Source organism: Lotus japonicus, chromosome 5 (assembly GCF_012489685.1).
Source record: "Lotus japonicus ecotype B-129 chromosome 5, LjGifu_v1.2".
Classification (NCBI taxonomy): Eukaryota; Viridiplantae; Streptophyta; class Magnoliopsida; order Fabales; family Fabaceae; genus Lotus; species Lotus japonicus.
This window is the reverse complement of record NC_080045.1, coordinates 43,761,652-43,783,586: the sequence shown is the minus strand read 5'-3', so window position 1 is coordinate 43,783,586 and position 21,935 is coordinate 43,761,652. Positions and strand designations below refer to the sequence as shown.

Below are 21,935 nucleotides of genomic sequence, written 5' to 3'. Positions count from 1 at the left end.
AATTTCGCGATTCCGATTTTTGCAGCACGTTCACCAAGGAATTCTAAGAGAGATTCTGGCGTCAGAATTCCAGAACTCAAAACAAATATCTAAGATTTGGGAAAAACGATATCTAAAATCCCAAAAGCGGTGTAAGTTAATCTGTCCCGAAAAACTACTTTTTGCTGTGATGCTCAAACGACAAAACTTCCTACTGAAGAAAGATTGGAAATGTCGAAACAAATATGGCAACGCGGACGGAAACCTCGTTAGAAGTCCCGAATAGAAAAAGTCTTCATCCATTGCTCGAAAATAGGGTTTCGAAGCAAAGAAATTAGCGTCGCCAGACTTCCAGAAAGTGAATACTATCGTGCGTACAGTCCAGAGTTCCGAAATGAAACGCTGGTCGAAGGAAAAATAAAGAGAATCTTTAAATTTTCCAAGGATTCGAAATCTCACTTAAAACGTAGCTCTAAAAGCGAAATAGCCTATTCTGGACACGCTCGCCGTAAAGCAGGTGTGCAGACGACTCGCACTAACTCCGAAAGCAACTACGCAATATTCCTCAAGCAATTCCTGAACTTTCTTCTTCATTAATCTTTCTCAAACAGCAAACTCCTGTCACGCTTACACTGATTCTACGCGTGAGTCGGAAATTAACTTGTTCTAAAAATCCAGGTCTTACAAGCTTGACCTGTCCATGCGCAAAGGGAAATAGGCACACAAGCAACCACAAGGAAGGACAAAACACCATGTATCTTACCTGCCAGATATGAAAAATAAGAAATTTCCAACAGTCAAAAAAGCTAGAAAGTGGAAAAATGGGTTGCAAAGTTTTGATCTTTTTGATCTATATGTGGGTGTGGGAGAAGAGAGCTCATATGGAAAGGGAAAATTGTTGGTTGGGGCATTTGCTGGGTTCTGGGAATGGTGGAGAAGGGGGGGGGGAGGGTGGAAAGGAAATTAGGGTGGGGTTGTGGGGTGGGGGATAAGAGGGTCGTGGCGGTAGTTGGTGGTGATGAGGAGGCCGGAGGTCGGTGGTCGGTGGGGAACCATTGTAGTAGAAGATGGAAAATCAATGGTAATTTGGGAGCAGGTAGGGAGGGGAGAGGGGAATGGAGAAGAAAATGGGAAAATGTCTAATATGCCCCCTGGTCCACCGGTGGACCAAAATGTTAATTCCCCACCCTAGTGGGCACATGTAACAAGGACATTGAGAAAATTTTCTTATAAAATCATCCATTGAATGCCGACAAATAAAAGTTGGGTAAATTCAGCTTAATCATCACCATGGCCAGCATGCCTTTGAAACCACATGTTAGTTACTACAAATTGTAGATTGCACACCAATACACTGCTCACATCAGCAACAAGAATCAAACATAAAATGTTTTATCCTCACCAACTAATTGAGCAAATATGGATCCGGAAAGTGTATGCTTATTGCTTACTAAGCAAGACCAAGGCTGAGCAGAAGTCTGATTTATCCATATCCCCCCACTCACTATTACAATATTTCAGTACAGCTTGGCATGCTTATCATTTCCATGATCCCAATTGTACAAATCTACCCTCAACAACGTTGCGTCCATCATCAAAACACTCTTGTCCTGTCACTCCCTCACTCGCACGTTGTCTCCATATATGAATGAATTCCGTCTCATTCCACCACGACTCACTCAGTCACACACCAAACCATGGCTTCCTCCATTCTCTTCCGCAGAGAACTCACCAAAACCACCACCACGCTCCTTCACCGGCGCGTGTATGCACGACCCTTCTCGGAGAAGAACGCACAACAGCGTATAGACAAGATTCTGATAGCTAACAGAGGTGAAATCGCTTGCAGGATCGCCAGAACCGCCAAGAGGTTAGGGATTCGCACCGTCGCCGTTTACAGCGACGCCGACAAGGACTCACTCCACGTCGCCTCCTCCGACGAGGCCTTTCGAATCGGACCTCCTCCTCCTCGCCTGAGTTACCTCAATGCATCCTCCATTGTTGATGCTGCTCTGCGCTCCGGTGCCCAGGTATCATCAATCAAACTCTCCCTTCACTTCAGTTTTCACTTGCTTTCCATTTTCAGTCACTTGACTTGATGGTGATAGTTGAAGGATGAACATGTTTTGTGTGATTAGGCTATTCACCCTGGATATGGGTTCCTGTCTGAAAGTGCTGATTTTGCTCAACTCTGTGAAGACAAGGGTCTCACTTTCATAGGGCCTCCGGCATCTGCCATCAGAGATATGGGTGACAAGAGGTACCTACCAGCACCAGTATCATTATCATTATCATTGTGTTGTGCCTTTAAGCAGCTTAGTTAAGTACTTAGAGTTAGAGTAATAGGCATTTATCCTATAAGCTTATTTATGAAGTTGAATGAGCTCAAAGTAGTCTATAGATTGAGATAAACACTTACTTATAAGCTAACCGGCAAAATTTATGAAAATAAGCTCATATAAACTTGTAGGTAGGTAGGTCATAACCTATTTTTATAAGCTTATCAAAATACTCACAAGTTACAAGTGTTTATGTTATGAGATAAACTCAAATAAGCTCCTTCAAACGCAATCTTGTAATTAAATCAAAACATGCCGGTTCAACTATTTTGAGTTTGTTTTTTAACTTGGAAAAGTAATGTTTGAGATATTTTGTGAATCATCTTCAGCTGATCAAAGTTTTTTTTTCCCTAAAATCATTAGTGCATCGAAGAGGATAATGGGGGCTGCAGGGGTGCCGCTCGTGCCTGGATATCATGGCGATGAACAAGATATTGAGAAGATGAAGTTGGAAGCTGATAAAATTGGTTATCCGGTCCTCATAAAGCCAACTCATGGAGGTGGAGGAAAGGTGCTCGTGCTTGGTACCTTTTATGCTTATTCTCCTTCCAGTTATTACCATTTCCTGATCCCTTGATGCAGTGATGTACTGCTTTTGTTTATTTTCTAATTTCTAGTCAATTCATTCTCTGTTCTAGATGATTATTAATAGTGAATGCATTTTAGACATTTTTTAAATATATGTTCCCTTTACCATTTAGTTTCCTTTCTCCAACAAGTTGGACTGAATATTGCTTTTTTCCATGTTCTATGGTTCTCATCTCAAATTGATTGTGATGGTCTTGAATTGCTGATTTCATGCCGTACTTTCATACTTTACTCACCTTGTTTTCTTTAAGAGGTGATAACATAATTCGTAATATTATTGTAATGTGTGATTACTCTTTTAGGTTTCTACATGTTTCAGAGTTGAAAATCTATTCTAAGAATTGCAGGTTTCTTTTTATGGTGAAAAAAATATGAGAAAGAGATTTGTTAAGAGAATATTTACTGCTCATGAGATTAAAGTTTCATAAGGTTGAAATTTGGACTATGTGACTATTGTAGGGTATGAGGATTGTGCACTCTCCAGATGAATTTGCTGAATCGTTCCTGGCAGCACAACGTGAGGCAGCAGCTTCTTTTGGCGTCAACACGATTTTGCTGGAGAAGTATATTACCCGTCCAAGGCACATAGAAGTCCAAGTACTAATGTTGATTTTATCTCCCTGTTCATGTTACTTTTGAAAAAATAAAAATTGTCTCATATTTTGTGTTCAGTTCTTCAAATTATACTTGAACATATAATAAGGCATCGATAAAATATGTCTATTTACCTTTGACTTGAGTTTATTACAGATTCTTCTCTGTTTTGACATTGTAGATATTTGGAGACAAGAATGGGAATGTTCTGCATTTGTATGAGAGAGATTGCAGTGTGCAGAGGAGGCACCAAAAAATAATTGAAGAAGCTCCAGCTGTAAGGCTCACATTCCATGTCTGTAATATTATTATTTTTATTGTTCTGGTATACAGTAAACTTATAATGATAAATTTGCAGCCAAGCATTTCTACTGAGTTTCGTGCACACTTGGGTCAAGCTGCTGTTTCTGCAGCAAAGGTGAAGCCCTTACATTTCGGAAAGCTAAACTATGCTCTCTCAGCCACTTGTAATTGAAGTATTTGAATATCAGTTCTTTGACTTCCTAAGGACGAAAACCTTAAAATATATATTTTTGTGTCTCTCTTACCCACTTACTTGGATCACTTGATAGTTGATAGGTTTCTTGGACAATCTAAATTTGTGAAATATAACTGTCTTCTAAAAATATTTGAGAAATAAGGAGCTGTTTCCTTTTTTCTTTTCCTTTTATTCATCCCATATTTTCCATTCTAATCAATACCATCCATTTGTTTCATGTTTCTTTTTTATGGCTGAAGGCAGTTAACTATTACAGTGCTGGGACTGTGGAGTTTATAGTTGATACGGTCTCTGACCAGTTTTACTTTATGGAGATGAATACCCGTCTTCAGGTGCTTGGATTAATTTTTACTGTTGTATTGTCCTAGAATTAAGGCCCACAAAAGGATGACATGGGGCTTGTTAATAGGTTGAGCATCCTGTCACAGAGATGATTGTTGGTCAAGATCTTGTTGAATGGCAAATCCATGTTGCCAATGGAGAAGCTCTTCCATTGAGTCAATCACAAGTACCCATATCAGGTGATTCTGTTTTTCCTTTTTATTTGGGGTTTAATAGTTTCATTCCCCTCCATTTTTTGAGTGTGGGTAGGGATGTATTTTGAGGTTAGATGTGCTTAATTTGATATTAAACTTGAACAGTCCTTGGTGGATTAAAGTTGATGGTTCCTGACAGGTCTGTAGTTAACTACAATATATACTTCTGCACTTGGTTACTTTTTCTTGAGACACAATAGAAAACATCGGTTTAAAAACTTAGTTTTCTCTGTGACTGGTACCTTCATGTTTAAAAATATGATTTTTTATTCATATTTATTTATTTTCTGTAAACTGAGGTGATTGGAAGCCACATAGCAATATCTAGGCCTAAATTCTGTTGCACTCTCTGCAATAAGAAAAACTCTTCCTTCTATTATGGTTAATTGCTTGAGAAGGTAATCTCAGTGACATCCTCTAAATTTTACTTAATAATGAGGGAAAACAAACTGATTTTTTAAAAAATAAAATAAAGAACATATAGAAAATTGTTACAAGCCATTAGTTAATGATTTTGAGCTTTGTCAATTATTTATTGTACTACTGTGAGAATATGTGTGAAGTTCCATTGATTATACCGAAACTTGAAGCTTTTGTATATAATAATACATCGTTGGGTAGCAGGTCATGCTTTTGAAGCTCGTATCTATGCGGAAAATGTTCCTAAAGGTTTTCTTCCAGCAACTGGAGTTCTACACCATTATCATGTTCCAGTCTCATCTGGTGGTCAGTGATGCAAAATTTACCTAGTAACTTATTTATGGTGGATCTGAAAATTTACCATACTTTCTGTGGTTGGAAGAGCATGAAACTTCAAGATATATTTGTGGCTTTCATTTTTACCTACTGCAAATCTGCTAATTTGGCAGTTAGGGTGGAGACTGGAGTTAAAGAAGGAGACACTGTTAGCATGCACTATGATCCAATGATAGCTAAGCTTGTGGTGTGGGGAGAAAATCGTGCTGCTGCTTTGGTCAAACTGAAGGATAGTTTGTCAAAGTTTCAGGTATAAATTTTCTTTCGTGCCTTTAGACATCCGTTATCTTATACTCAGCATATGTTCTATACCATTTATATGATAATTATTACTTTATCATTTTTTTTTGTAAATCATGAATTATTCCATTTCCAACAAGACACAAAAGTAACACCATATCGAAGGCAGGAAAACATTAGAAACAGGAATGTGTTAATTCTTTATAACTGTTGAATATCTATTAAGATTTAGTTTATAATTAGTCTTGTCTCATTGAGATATAGTTTAGATTTGTTTCTCTATCTTAGATTAGTATATCTTAGATTAGTATCTATTTAAAGAGAGATGATATCTATTTAAATAGAGATAGGTTTAGATAGATTTAATTTCTTTTTATCTCTTTGTTAGTCTATATATATTGTAGTTTTCGGTCAAGTATTAATCAATGAAATACAAGTATTATTTTATCAAATTCAAGTTGGTATCAGAGCCTATCCTAGATCCATTTGTTGTGTGGAGACCTCCCATATTTGGGCCACCCGTTGTTGTTGATCCCACGTTCCAGGTTGTTCAGTCCTGGACGTGAGGGGGTGTGTTAGAAGTCCCACATTGGCTAGAGATAGAGCATAGATAGCCTTTATAAGGGTTGTGCAAACCTCAACTCTTGAGCTAGCTTTTGTGGTTGAGTATAGGCCTCCCAATTTCTAATATGGTATCAGAGCCTATCTAGCTTGAGGGTAAGTGTTGTGTGAATTTCTCTCTCCGGCAGCAGCGGCTTCTCGAGTTAATAATATTTGTTACAAGCTATGCATATGATATATATGATCTAGCTTGAGGGGGGAAAGTGTTAGATATTGTTAAATATCTTAGAGACTACCGTCAGCCACCGCCGCCGGATTCCAAGCCATGCGCCTCCCATCTCTCTGCGTGTGAAGTCCACGCGCCTCTATCTCCGCTGCTTTGTTCTCGCTGGTTCTCTTTGTATATCAGCCAGGTTGCGCCGCTCTCTCCGCTGCTTTGTTCTCGCTGGTCCTCTTTGTGTATCAGCCAGGTTTGGTTTTAAGGATCCTCTGTTTTGACGTGTGTTGTGCCATCTCTCATTGTTGGCCAAGTTTGGTTTGGTTTGGTTTGGTTTGGTTTGGTTTGGTTTGGTTTAGTTTGGTTTGGTTTGGTTTAGAGTTTTAACTCTGTTTTGACGCTCAGATCCGCATTGGTTTTTGAGACTTGAGTTGTTGTTTGCGTCTCATTGTTCGAGATGCTCTTATTATATTGATCTTGGCTGATTTTATGCAATTTGGTTTTAAAGGTGACAATGTCACCTTCGTTTGTTTTGTCTCGATTGTTTGGTTTTCTAGTTGTTTGGTTTTCTGGTTTTAGGGCTTCAGCTGCGGGTTGCGCTGGCCCACTCTCTAATGTTTGAGAGTTGTCTGTGTCAAAGTTGACACCATTGTTTGTCTTAGAAGCCATCAATCGATCGACCTCAAGTGTGTTTTATTTCTGTGTGGTTGTTGTTGGGGAGTTGTTGCTTCAGCCTTTGTTTTCTGGCGTATTGTTGCTGGTTTTTCGCCCTTATTTGCTGGCTCAGCTACCCTACGACACTTCAGAAGAATTGGTTTTTGTCTTGCATCAATTTCAGCCAGATCAAGTATGAGAAGTTATCTCTTGCCTGCCCGTGAATTTTGCAGAAGTTCGAAAGATTATTCAATTTGAAGTATGAGAAGTTGTCTTTTGCCGCCATGGATTTACTAGAAGTTTAAAAAGTTATTTAATTCAGAGATTCGCCAAGACCGTCATTGTTAAGGGATATCTATTAAGATAATTTTCTTTTTGGGTTTGATTTGTTACAAGCTTAAAGCTAAGTAAGCTTTAGCTTGAGGGGGAGTGTTGAATATCTATTAAGATTTAGTTTATAATTAGTCTTGTCTCATTGAGATATAGTTTAGATTTGTTTCTCTATCTTAGATTAGTATATCTTAGATTAGTATCTATTTAAAGAGAGATGATATCTATTTAAATAGAGATAGGTTTAGATAGATTTAATTTCTTTTTATCTCTTTGTTAGTCTATATATATTGTAGTTTTCGGTCAAGTATTAATCAATGAAATACAAGTATTATTTTATCAAATTCAAGTATAACCTTGACAAGAAATTCAACAGATAATAGTTTGTGTCCGCCTAATAAAATAAGGCATTTCAAGCCCCTCTGAATAAAAGAAGAGATTCACGTTATTATAAATCGAATATTATTTGAAGCTGTATTCCATCATTTAAAAATCTTGCTCCATGTGTGAATTGTCAATATCATTTTCAACAGGTTGCAGGTCTACCAACCAATGTCTACTTTCTTCTAAAGCTTGCTAATCACTGGGCATTTGAAAATGGCAATGTGGAGACTCATTTTATTGATAATTATAGAGAAGACCTCTTTGTTGATGCTAACAATTCAGTGTCTGCCAAAGAAGCATACGATGCTGCTAGACTTAGTGCATCCCTTGTGGCTGCATGTCTCATTGAGAAAGAGCATTTCATTTTTGCAAGAAGCGCCCCTGGTATTGTCCCATTATTTCTGTCTAATGTTCTGAGTTGTTTTTTTAAATGTCCTTGGTATTTACATCTGTCAGTATGTTCAGGTGGCAGCAGCTTAAATCCTATATGGTATGGTTCTCCACCGTTTAGAGTCCACCATCAAGCTAAGCGCAGAGTGGAACTTGAGTGGGATAATGAATATGATAGTGGTAGCTCAAAGACCTTGAAGCTTACCATCACTTATCAGCCTGATGGGAGATACCTGATTGAGGTAACATCTGAGTATAACATGAAATAGTGATTTTTATTTTATTTTATTATGCCAGAAATTCTCTTAAAAGTTGACTCAAGATGTTACTATATACTTCCAGACAGAAGAAAATGGAGCTTCAGTTTTAGAAGTTAAAGCAACATACGTAAAAGATCACCATTTTAGAGTTGAAGCTGATGGTGTAATCAACGATGTTAGTCTAGCTATTTATTCAAAGGTAAATCTCTTCGTCTACATGGATGATTATTTGGAGTGTGTTGATTGATTTGGTAAAAACAGTTTGCTATCTTGATTGTCAAATATAATTTTTAATAAAGCTAATATGGTTGTGTTGGGATCCAGGACCAAGTAAGGCACATTCATATTTGGCAAGGGTCCAATCATCATTATTTCAGAGAGAAACTAGGCCTCGAGTTGTCTGAGGATGAAGAATCCCAACATAAACCAAAATTCGAAACATCAGCCCACCCTCATGGGACTGTTGTGGCACCCATGGCAGGCTTGGTGGTTAAGGTTCTCACAAAGAATGAGGCAAGAGTAGAGGTGGGACAACCTGTGTTAGTATTAGAAGCAATGAAGATGGAGGTTTGTATAATTGCTCTATAAATGCTGGAAACTTCTCTGTTTCTTGTCTTTGTTTATCTATTCAGCAAGTTATAACCGACAATGTTCTGCACTTTTTCTAGCATATTGTAAAGGCACCATCTTCTGGCTTTGTGCATGGGCTTCAAGTTAAAGTGGGTGAACAGGTTTCTGATGGTAGTGCTCTTTTCAATGTAAAGGTTAGTTAATTGCCTTTGCTAACTCTTCACATTGGCCATGGCCTGGTCATACTAGCAATGTCATTGCGACTCTTATGTTTCTGAGCGTATCAATATATGTTTTCTCTTTATTTTTATTTTTATTTTTATGTGTACTTCTTTTTGTGGGTATGCCATTTAATACTGAGAATCAAATGCACTTAAATTATGACAATGTCTGGACAGTGTTCAACTACTTTACTTTTTCCCACACACTCATTTTACCTACACTCAAACATGCTGATCTTGGTACATAAAGTATGCTTCTTCTGTCATATTTATTTGATGAACTACCGTTTTCTTGTTATTTTATTCGTTGAATTTTCTAAATCTGATAGTAAGTTTCTGTAACAACTTAGGTTATAGTGTGTTTGAACTTTGCTGTTCATTTTATCCAGAATAAAAAATGCAGAAGGTACCGACCATACCAGTTTCTTTCTTAGGTGATTATTAATGCTAGTGTTAATTTGTTTGGGCAGGATCAATAAAATCATACATGGATTACTTGTACTCGCCAGTAGTTTGCTGATGGGGACTTTTGGTTAAATGTATAGCAACCTGAGCTTCTCCTCGGGCTTTCAGATGGTTACTCACGAAACAATATTTGTAACTGAAATCGTCAAGGATGAAATGTACTTTACAAAAATGCAACTTGATCCTCCAGTCAGTGGATCATACATTCAGAGAAGCAAACTCTACAACGGATTACTTAGCAAAGAAAGGATGTAATAGGGTTGATCCACTTTGGGTTGATTTGGGTGCTTTGTAAGTACTTTATGTATGTGTATCCTTATTGAGAAGGGTGTTCTCAAGGCCTTCTTTTGAATAAAATTTGACTTTTGAAAAAAAAAAAACTTGATCCTCCAGTCATTAACAGAAATTGCTTCATATTATAAGGTTGAGTGATATTTTTCTATCTTAAATTACTCCTACTTCATATTCTATTATGGTTTATAAATTCCTGTATCTGTTCTTCATTTTGTATGATAGACCTAAGGCACTAAAATTTTAAACCTTGAGGTATGATATGATATGCTTTTCAATTTTTACTTTCATGGTTAGGAGTTAGGACTTAGGAGTAGTGTACCTTTTACTGAACTTCACTTTATAAAATTTAGGTTAAATTTTATTTTATATCTATTTATGTGAAAACCATGTCGTATTTCAATGTCTCTAACTTTTCATTTGATATTTCTCTGAACTTTCTACCCCATATTCGGTATGTTCAGGACCAGATAAAATGAAAATAGCTCAATATTAACGATGGATGTGAACTTTAGTAAAACTTACATGTTATACCTTGTGTAGTTGTGTAACGTTTTTTTTATTGCTCAAGTGTGAATGACACTAACATACATTTTCCCAAATAAGAAAAAAAGAGTAACAGAGGAAGGAAATTATTGGATTTGTTGTATCAAATTTGTGTTTCACCCTAATAAATTAAGGGGAATACTTTTTACCATTTTCACACATTCATTCCCTTCAAAATCAGCAATTAACATGAGATTTTAAATGACTTGAGTTGAGATTATAGTAGATCATCCACAGTCCACACATTCTTCTACTTCATTCTCCTATGAAGCACGAATTAGATGTTTTTTACACTTTCAAGATACCAAATGAAGTAATGATATATCCTCCTACTTCATCCCCTACAACATTTTAAATGACTTGAGATTATAGTAGATCATCCACAACATTCTCTTGTAAGTTTTAAGCCACAATAAACCAAGACTACAACCAAATCTTTTCAGTACGACAAAGCGACACAGGATGTAGAATCTTTACACAAAACGAAGTGGATTCTTCTAGCCTGACTTATCAAGCATCAAAACCAGAATAGACTCCACTATCTCTCAACAACCTCTTCTCTTCTTCGACGTAATTTTTCCCCCTGCTTGCCTGGCCAAGTTCTCTTTTCCTCTTTTCCTTCTGAGAGAATGACAGATTCTTCTTTTCACTCCTAGTCAGAACTGTCTGCAGCTGCTCTCCTTGGGAAAGAGCCTCTCTTGTTTTCTGTCTCTCTTCATATGATTCTTCAATTCCCTTGTTGTCAACACGCTTTTCCTTTCCCGTGGACCAGGACCAATCTTTATCCTTGTCATCTTCTTTGGGTGCAGGTACCTTTAGGACCGAAGGTCCACCTTTATACCCGTATCGCTTTAGAGCATCAAAGTCAATCACAGCGCCTTTCTCCTTTTGAGATTTACCTGCAGACATGAAGTTTATTAAACCAGTAAAGCCAGTATAATATGTTCTGAATGGACGTTTAAAATTGTGATATTCTTCTATTCAATATCTATCCAAGATGCTAAAGAAACTCTTACCAGAATTCCTATGAAGAGGAAATTGAAAAGCATAATAATTAGTATGGTTAATTGTTCCTCTAATTTAGGCTATCATTAAGTAATACATGCTCCAAGAGACTGTCTATCAGCAAAAGTATAGAGATTATGAATTATTATGCACTATATTAAACTGGGGATGGGTTTAATCCTGAACAACTGAGCCTGTGTTTGGATAGTTGTTCAGTTTGGTTGAACGCAAACTGAAGGAAAGTCCTCCTTTGACTTTTATGAAGTCATAATTCCAATGATAAATTGAACATTTCTATGATAAGTTTATCATTGCAATTCATGTTAGCAGAGGTTTTATGGCACCCTAAACATACACTGAATCTACAGCAAATTGTGAAACTTGTCTTCCATATTTATTATCCCTCAATTACATTTTTGCTTTAGCTAGAACTTCTATTCTACCACATACTGCGTTTCCAACCATGAAATTATCTAGAGGTAATTGTCACATAATCAGAGTATGTTTGTATGCGTCCAATGCGGCTAGGCGTGCGTATTTATCCGCATCCACGCGGTGGATAACGTGATTCCAAACAGATACGTAATAGTGGTTCATCAGAGTGATTTTATTAAAGGATGATGTTCCCACCCTAAGATGAATCCTGATCTACCCATCTCCATATGTTCCAAAATGTTGCAGATTAACACCTGAAGGAACTGTGAATACCAAGGTTTCATGGCTAGGATAAGCATCAGTCCACAAGCTAGGCAGTAGGCATGAAGAAACTACTGTCATAAGTCACAACAAGACAAGATATAATCTAGGCCCACAGCACAAAACACAAAATGTGGAAGCATAATGACATAATCACAATAAAAAGCAATGCACATTCATTATTCAAAATACTAGGCCACTCCTAGACTAGAGTACTAGTTGCACCCATCACTCATGAATTAATTGAGTTTACTGTTATAAAAGAAACATGCTACATGTTAAACTTTTGCATTCAGCCTGACTTCAGCATAGTTATAAAATCCATAAAATAAAGGGGTTCTGTTGTGCATCAAAATCAAATACCTTGGGGCTTTTTCCCCCCAGTTTCACTATCATGCTCAGAGTCTGAATCTGAAGATGATGATGATTCATCACCTGACTCATCAACCCATGGCATTGTCCTCTTCATGGTATGAAGGAAACCCTGTTAACAAATAAACCACTGTAAGGGTTCAAGTACCAAAAATGCTAGTTTGCAACCAAACAGTAATTCACACAGTGAAAGATTCCAATTCCATGCTCAAACATTGAACAATAGCTTGAATCTGAGCACATAAACTGATACTAACAAAAAAGTCATCAATTATCAGAAACTGGGGTTGCAATCAAACACACAAACCCATGAATTTAGAAGAAACTGTACTGAAACAGAGAACGAAACATGCGCGTGCAGTAACAATTGGGAAATTCATTTTTTGAAAGAAAGAAGAAAGCAACATACACAGAGGGTGCCGAGAAAGGGAAGAGTGACAGAGAGAAAGCAGCGACACCGGTTGGGCACGGTTGTTCTTGGTGGCTGGTTTTCGTAATCGGAACTCTGCAGTGCTATTCTCACAGTGACAAACCCGACAACAGCTTTTTAGGGATTTATCAGGATATATCATATATTAAAGGCTGAAAGGGTCTAAATCCCCTCAAATTACAAATGGAATTAAATCCAGGACCTAGAAAAATTTTGCATCAAATTGAGTTCCTAAATTTTTTTTTTTAATTCAATTAAGGTTAAATGTTGTCACGGTTCAATTTTGTCCTAGTCACCGTTTCCACGTGGCTTTTTTATTTTTTTTAATTCGAAAAATTAATTAAAATTAAAATTTTAATTCCAAATCAGTTGTATAAGCAAAAAAAAAAAAACTTAATAAAATCCATAATTTAAACATTAACCTAAACTAAACAAAATGAAATCCCTAATCTAATAATATCAAATACATAATCTTATTCCCCTCCAGCCCTAAATTCAACCCTCTTCATCCCCATCCCTCTTCTGCCCCAAATTGAAAACTCAGAAATTTATCCTCCTCTTCATCCTCATTTATCTTCAAATCAACTTCAGAAGAAAAATGATGAATGATCCTAGAAAGCAAGAGAACAATCCCAGAAGAAAGATCCACCAAAAACCCCAGATACCCACTCTAAAGTTGAACAATAGCAAACCCAAGGCTGATTCCGAAGAGCTCGCAGGTTGAACACGAAATTAGGGATTTGAATCTGGATCTGGAAGAAGAGGAAGGAGAAGAGGTGGTAGCCTTCAACAAAGCCACCACCGAACACAAAAACCCACCCCACCCTCAACAAACCAAACATAAGAAGAAAGAGATGAAGTGGGTATGGAGAAAATTCATTTAGCTTCAGCTTCTTCTTCGAAAACCTCCTTATCCACACCACCCCCTTACCCAAAACCCCCTGTCGCCATAGCCATGGCGTTGAGATGCTCTGCATGCGCTTTTTCATCATTTTTGCTGTAGAATGGATGGTGTGATAGTTCAGTGTAAGTATGGTGAGATTTAGGGGGAAGATTTTGACTAAAATTTGGTTGAACTTGGACCACTAATTAGATGAATTGGGGAAATTAAAAATAAATTTTTAATTTGTGTAGATGAATTGAGGGAGATGATGAATTATGGGGGGGGGAGACAAAAGTCACAGAACGAATTGAGTGAGATGATGAATTAGGGATTATGACTGATTAGATTAGGTTTTTATTTAATTTTATTTTTTATTTTACTTTTTCTGTTAAATAAATGAGTTGGAATTATAATTATAATTTTAATTAATTTTTCTAATTAAAAAAATAAAAAAGTCATGTGGTAAAGGTGACTAGGACAAAATTGAGCTCTGGCACACTTTGGCCTTAATTGAATTAAAAAAAAATTCTAGGGACCCAATTTGATGCAAAATTTTTCTAGGTCCTGGATTTGATTCCCTTTGTAATCTCAGGGGCCTTTGGACCCTTTAAGCCTATATTAAATACATAATCAAAATAGGTGACCCCTAATATGCACTATGCACCACTTATAGAGTGCTGGAATTTTACACCACTTTTTTTAACCTGCTATAACAGGTCAACGAGTTCAGATCCTCTCCAGTAAATTTCTCTCAATTTTTCTCCAGTTGACATTTGTGGCGGTTTCGAACCGCCAAAAAATTTTGAAAGCTGCCAAAAAATGCTGCCGCAAAAAATTGACAGAATTTGTGGCAGCTAGCAACATTTTGTGGCGGTTCGAAACCGTCACAGATGCCCACTTTAGAAAAATTGAGAGAAATCCACTAGAGAGGATCCCAGCCTCAGGTCAACAATCTTATTTTAAACAAATTTAATATATAATAAATTTTTAATGATACTTTTTAAAATAAAATAATAATGTGTTGACCTGCTATAACTGGTCAAAGTAAGTGGTGTAAAATTGCACCACTTTAAAAGTGATGCATATTAGGGGAACCCATCCATCAAGATGGTGACCCCTAATATGCACGACTTTTAGAGTGGTGTAATTTTACACCACTTTTTTAGCATTTTTATTTCGACACTTTTTTTTTTCAATGTAAAAGATAAGGTTTAGGAGTGTTCGACTTCAATCATCATTATGGATCAGGACATACCTCAAGGACTAGGGGCTCTTGCAAATCGTCTAACAACACCATCCTCATTTTGTCGGGGGAAATCGAATACACAACCGTCCTCTAGGACTAGTGATCGTTCTTTACCAATTGAGTCTATATGTGTGATATAAAAATCAAATCTATTATGAATTGAACTGAATTCTCAATAAAATTAGCACAAAATATTGGTACATTTTTTTAAGTAATGTAAAAAAAAATTACCAAATTAAACAATACAACTTAAAAAGTATTTACCAACAATAATTGTTCACCCACTACTTTCTCTTCCATTTTACATTAACTTGCGTTTTCTTCCTATCTCTCACATTTTTTCATATCACATCACATATACTTAAAAAAGTGTTTGAATAAGATTTGACTCTTGAGTATACTTTGAGTTCTAAATCTAGAGAGGTTTGGATAGTGTTCTTGCCATGAACATTGAGAGAGAGTATAACCCCTAGAGTAGAGAGATTGCACTTAGAGTGAGAGAGTTAGAGAGAGAATGTGACTGAATTTCTTGTGTGTATTTAGCAAATGAGCCAAGAGTCTCCTACAAATGGTAACCGCTCCCTATTTATAGGGTGGGAGCTGGGCCTTGTGTAACTGCCTCGCTGAAGGAGGCCCAATTCCCAGGCTGGGCGACCGTCGCTTGGCGGGTAACCCCTGAGCGTAGGCCCTCTACAATGTGTATCTTTGTCAGAGGTTGGTAGCATTTTGAGCCTTGTTCAAGTCCTTGTGTGCGAGAAAGTGGAAACTAGTTTTGACAATGTTGTACTTGCTTCCTTGAACAAAGTGCTTTGAGAGATATCACGTGATTCGTTGCACCTGCTTTCTCTCCTTGAATGCCGGAGGTTTCAAATTGAATGTGCCGCTCATTCTCTAGACATTGCTCTTCCTTCATTAGTACTTGAGGCAGACGCGATGATGATCTTCTTTGACTGCAGTCTTCTCGGACCATCCATTGACATTGTCCTTTCTTGCATAGCTTATCCTGACGCTTTAACTCTTCTCGTCTTCGTGATCTTCTTCTCTGTTCTTGATAAGACGATTTAGCAGATTAGACTTCCTCTTGCTTAGGTAGTCTGCCTTGAAGCTTTGATCCTTCTCGTTCTTCTCTTGGTCAGACGATCCAGTCTTTTCTCAACTTGTGTAGTCCGCCCTGTTGCTTTGAATTTTCTTGTACGTTGATTGGATTGAGCTTTGATTGTAGTCTTATACTTTGTCATCAGACGATGGAGATGTGATTCCTGAAAGATATTTCGTGAAAGAGAAATTCACATTGAATGTTTGAGTATTGCATTTAAGCTCTCAGAAAATTGTTATCATTCAAAACATGATAGACGATCTATTCAGCGTTTGAACTTAACAATAATATGATAATATTTCAACTTTTAGATGATAAAGTTGAAGGTATGAAAAACGGTAGAAAGGGGGGGGGGGTTTGAATAACGTTTTCAGTATAAAGCTTCCACCTTAAAGATTTTGACAAATCTTTCGAGAACTTAAGTGCTAAAGATAAGAGATAGAAAAGCACATAGGGATTTTATCCTGGTTCACTTGATAAATCACTCAAGCTACTCCAGTCCACCCGTTAAGGTGATTTCTTCCTTCTTAGAATGAAGGCAATCCACTAATCAGGTAAGAGTTACAACTGCACTTGAAACCTACAAGTGACTAACAATTACACTGACTTAGCTCACACTAAGATTCACTCTCTTAGTCTTCTCTAGGATCCGATCAACCTTGATCTCCTAAAGGAACTAAACAAACTGTTTATCAAAGAATTGTTTACAAGAGATTTGCTTCTAAAAAGCTAATAGTAAACTCAATGAATTTCAGATGAAAGAAACTTAGAAGAATTTGAATTTGTCTTGCGCGTATGTGAATGCTTCTAGCCGCTTCTTTCAGTCTTCAGCCTCTTTATATACTCCAAGGATTAGGGTTGAGCGTTGCATAGAAAATGATACCGTTGGAGGGCAGTTCTGGAAAATCCAGCTTCTGCTATGTCTGAGACTGTTAGGTAGGTCGTCAGGGAGGTACAGTTGCTTTTGTACTTGGATAGCGACTTGACCTTTAAACCTAGGAGACTTCTGATCAGGGGAATGCTTCATATTGGAACTTGTGAAGCCGGTTGATCAGAGTCAGAGGGAAAGCCCAGATCCTCTGACCATTGTTTCTTCTGATTCTGAACTCAGAGGGAAGTACATGGTCTTCAGAGTATCTTGCTTCTGGACATCAGAATTTCACTAATCAGCTTCTGGATCTTCAGAGTCTTCTACACCATCAGAATATCTGAGCCTTCAGTGTTTCTTGGTTATCAGACTTTCTGGATCTTCAGAACTTCTAGTGACTGAGTCCACATCAGAGTTTGTATAACTTCAGAACTTCTGAAGCTTTTCCACTGTTCATACTGAACATGGTGAATGCGAAAGCGTTGCTTGGGTCGCTCTTTATACACAGTGCTTCTGATTTGTGTGAGATTGAGTTGAGGTCAGAGCCTGTAAATAGCACACTCAGAAAAACACGTTAGAGTACCACAATTGTTCATATCAAAAGGTTAACTTGTAATCATCAAAACATAGAGTTGTACTACTAGATCAAAACTTGATCTTACAATCTCCCCCTTTTTGATGATGACAAAACTAAGATTTTTGATGAACAATTCTTAAACATTAAACTAAATTCACTCAGAGTTTAGAGATATAGAATAAGACTTATCCTGATGTGAATAGTTTATCTTGCTCATTCTGAATTCAAGTCACTGCTTGATTCTGAGCTTAGCTCCCCCTGAATCTAATACTTGATGAAAACATTAGTAAAGTCTAGATTCTGAGCTAAATGATATAAGAGTTCAGAGTGAAAAACTTATGATGTAAGACCCAAGATTTTAAGCTTAGGATCAGTGGAAGAGATTTCCATTTACGATTAGGGTTGATGTATTGTGAAGGGAAACCTGAACTAGAGTTTACCAAATGAAATAAATTTATGAAGGAGAAAGTTCAGGAAAAGTCAAAGGATTACATCATGATCGATAAAAGTTATAGTACGATCGTTATACGCTTAACCTAGGTCAGAAACCCTAGTATATAACTAATTTTCACTTTTAGGCACGATGGAAGTTAATTCCAAAAATCTTCAGAGAAATGTTAGAACTTCTCTTTTTCCATATATCAAAATCGTTTCGAGGCGAAACTCTAGGATCTACGAACGTCCGATTCCAATCATCGGAAGTTTGCCGAAACCGAATCCCTGGTATTTCAAAACCCTAGAATCTCTCGACGATGAAGACTTTTTCTATTCAGAGCTTCAAATGAATATTCCACACGCGTACACCCATTTCTCTTGATGATTTTAATCTTTCTTCAGAAGGAAGTTTTCTATTCCGACATCCGATGCAAAAAGCAACTTATCGGGTAAAATAGTTTTATACCGATTATGCATTAGTTGCCAAAAATACAAAGAGACCTCATTTTAGTTTTGGAATTCTTTCGCCAAAACATATCTATTAATTCACGGAGTATGACGCCGGAAAAATCAGATTCGCGAAACTTTCATTTTCCCGCGAATTTCCAACCTTTATATATAGCAAAGAAAGGAAGAAAAACTCAAATTTTCCTCCATTTTCTTCATCAAGGCCGCGAGTTCTACAAGGGAGGGAGAAGAGAAGATTTTCTTCATCGTTTGCTTGATCGTCGATCAATCAGTTGCTACTTCAAGGCTTCGAGGTATAGTCGCTAATCCTTACCTCTGATCGCTTTTTCCATAGCTTTTCTGTAGAGTTTTCTGAGCGGATAGTTTATGGGTTTTTGCAAAACTATCCTGAATCTTTCATTTCTGATTCTAAACCTCTTCTATATGTGCCCAAGATCACTTCTGCCGGATTAGATTTTCCGTTATGTCGCCGGAATTCCGCCGGAATCAATTTTAGCCTTAAATACCCATTTTTGGAGTTTTTGAGGTAAAGCTTCAACCTTTAGGCTAAAAACTATCGCCTTAGCTTAGTGTTAGTAGGATTAGTTGTCATAAACGTCGTTAGTAACGTCCCTGCAAAATTTGGTTTTTGGGATTTCAGTTTTGAAATTTCTAAGTTAAAAATCATGACCAAAATACCCTTGCGACAGTTTTTGATCCGATAATTTTTCCGAGTTCAGAATACCCTTAGTTACGGCTAATGAAAGCATAGGAACCAAGTTTGATCGAAGAAAAATCGAGCCCCACAATTGTGAAAAGTGGCCGAGCCCTATAGGGGAGGAGGGGGAAAATTCCTTTTCCGAAAACTTGTCCTTTCGCGCTAGATTATCGTACCTCGGAGTATGAACTACTTCGTGTAACCTTAGTGAGCATTGATAGCTTAGTTTCCGATAGATTTTGATAGAATTCTGTGGTTTTACTTTAAAGGTTCTTTTGAAGAATTTCCTGAAGATCAAGGAGCTCATTGTGAAGGAACGTTTGAGGAGAACGCTGGAATAACTAGAGGTAAGGGCAACTTACCTTACTAGCTAATGCTTTAGGTGTCGACGCATTCGACTTGATTTACTGTTTATGCACTTGTTTGTGTATGATTGGGAAAATGTTTTCTGAGGCTTCGGCTGACAATGTAGATGATGCATCTACTACTATGTTTTTGAGATTGACTTACATGCTATGTGCTATGTGGGTAATCTAGGATGTGTGGTGCATGATTTATATGCTAAGTGCTACGTGTTTAGTCTGAGATGTATTGTTATATGACATGTTTGATGACGGTGATGATTTAAACTATGTCTTGTACTCATATCTGTGATTCTGAGTAGTGAGAATAGCGGGCAGGTCATGCCGATTTTATTTTGAGAGTTTTGAGAAAGTTCGATAGGACGAATGAGATTCGGGCCTTGTTATGGTTTTTCATGGATCGAGACATTCTCTGGAGTCATTTGGGATTTGGAGATCCCGGGAACTTATAAGATTCGCGATAAGATTAAAAGGATATTATTTTGTAAAGAAAACTCATAAGACATTAAACAACCTCTAAATCTTCAAATAATGATAATAAACTCGAAAGGAAGCTTGGGATGAAGATCTTAGTTTTGGAAAACGAGAAGTGTCGTCGGATCCAAGTGTTGAGGAAGTTGAGAAGTAGTGAGTATGTTGATGCTCTTGTGCTGTTGTAGCAGCTGTGTTGTTGGGCTATCCGGGGGATAAGTCTGGGAAATTGATAGTTTCCGAGTATGTTGATACTCTTGCTCGTTGAGCAGTTTTGACCATTGGATGGAGATGAGTCGGATGATTTGGAGATCATCATGAGATAATGTTTATGCCTTCGGGTACAGTTTATGCCTTCGGGTACAGTTTATGCCTTCGGGTACAGTTTATGCCTTCGGGTAATTCGGACATCGACGGGGGATATGATCGACCGTGAGGTTAGGATCGACCTGTTGATTGTCGGGCATAGCGGAGGGAAAAGTCGACCCGCAGGGTTAGGACTGATCCGGCTATGTCAAGGTTGTAAGTGACACTCGGGAGTTATGGTCGACACAATGCCAGTGTTAGGACCGACTCAAACGTGCCCAGCCTAATCTTTCCGGAATCGTCGAGATTGACGTTGCATTGACATATCATGCACTCTAATTATATTCGTTGGGGATTTGGATGAGTAGATGTTGATAAATATCGTATGTGCTTTGATGATTGAATTGTACTAGAGTGTTGATAACATGCTATGTTTAAACCTTAGGGTAGACAATGCAGAACTTATATGTATATATATGACATATATATATCTATACCCCTTATACTTTACCTGTTGTCTTGTATTCTCTATACTATATTCCGTAAGTTGACCCTTGCGCGTGCTACCTGTGTTTGGGGGGCTATGTATGCCCTTTTTGTCAGATGTCGTTGGTGGATTCTTCCGTGATTCCTCGTCGTTCGGGGAAGACCCGGAGCGAAATGACTACTATTGAGCCTTCGACGTGGACCCGGACTTCATGCATGACCAGATGGGAGTCGATGATGGAAGTATGGGGGATGGGTGATTAGAGTCTATTAAGGTTGGGTGTTAGTGTCCTAGCTCTGACTTATTCTTATTTTTGAGGGCTTGTGTTGCTGACACTTGACCTAACATTTTGGGATTGTACATTTTGCCTACGGGCGTTACACTTTTCTACTTTCCGTCATTGGAGGTTACTCGTGACGAGGTCGCTATTTACAGCGGGGGATACTATATATATTGTATATTAGTTCTGTTGCCTTTCGCATTTGGGTTTTATTTAATTCAGTCTTGTCTTAGTTATTATCAAAAAAAAAATATTTACGTTTTTCCGCATTAAGTTTACTTTTGGTTACTAAAGTGACGCCACCGAAATCGGGGTGTTACATATGACATAGATGAAAATAGAGTAATCAGAGCGCATAAGTAATCAGAGTCACGGACAAGGTATCAGAGTCAAATTAGAATCACTTCAGAAGAAGTGAAATGTATTCCTTGTATTTGCCCAGTGACACATCTATGGTCATAAAGGTGGAACTCTTAAATTCTCCAAAAGAAAAATAAATCACACTAACACATCTTACACATCAAAAACTGGGTTTACTCCCCCTTTTTGTCATAAGCAAAAAGCTTGGGGTGTGAAAAACTTAGCTTGAAGTACAAGGTACTCCCCCTTAGAGAAAGTCTAAGTTTAAAGAAAATGAAAACGATGCAAGAATCAGAGTTAGGCGAAATAAATAGAAGAGTTAATGCAAGAGAAGAACGTTTACCACCGGTCAAGGGAGTAAAGAGGAGGGTCAGTTACCAAGAACTTAACCTCGAGAAACTGTAGGAGCATTAACTTTCAGAGAGAAAGTGAAGCCTATATAAAGCGTTGGAGAGAGAGGTAAGCTTCACAACTCG

General features: G+C 37.6%; 2 protein-coding genes across 2 annotated transcripts; one reads left to right on the top strand and one right to left on the bottom strand.

Annotated features, from left to right (window-relative positions):
• The first annotated feature begins 1,419 nt into the window (after positions 1-1,419).
• On the top strand, positions 1,420-10,035 carry LOC130717516 (methylcrotonoyl-CoA carboxylase subunit alpha, mitochondrial). The gene is made up of 16 exons (XM_057567762.1): positions 1,420-2,009; positions 2,118-2,239; positions 2,682-2,829; positions 3,366-3,503; positions 3,682-3,777; positions 3,859-3,918; positions 4,239-4,331; positions 4,409-4,520; positions 5,160-5,261; positions 5,405-5,541; positions 7,827-8,061; positions 8,143-8,309; positions 8,410-8,526; positions 8,652-8,894; positions 8,996-9,091; positions 9,589-10,035. Exons 1-16 carry the CDS (start codon positions 1,677-1,679, stop codon positions 9,595-9,597), a joined length of 2,208 nt encoding a protein of 735 aa, XP_057423745.1. The 5' UTR covers positions 1,420-1,676; the 3' UTR covers positions 9,598-10,035.
• Positions 10,036-10,631: 596 nt separating this feature from the next.
• LOC130721131 (uncharacterized) lies at positions 10,632-13,059 on the bottom strand. Its single transcript, XM_057571870.1, has 3 exons — positions 12,903-13,059; positions 12,485-12,605; positions 10,632-11,319 (listed from the first exon to the last, which is right to left on the bottom strand). Exons 2-3 carry the CDS (start codon positions 12,588-12,590, stop codon positions 10,931-10,933), a joined length of 495 nt encoding a protein of 164 aa, XP_057427853.1. The 5' UTR covers positions 12,591-12,605; positions 12,903-13,059; the 3' UTR covers positions 10,632-10,930.
• Positions 13,060-21,935: the final 8,876 nt, after the last annotated feature.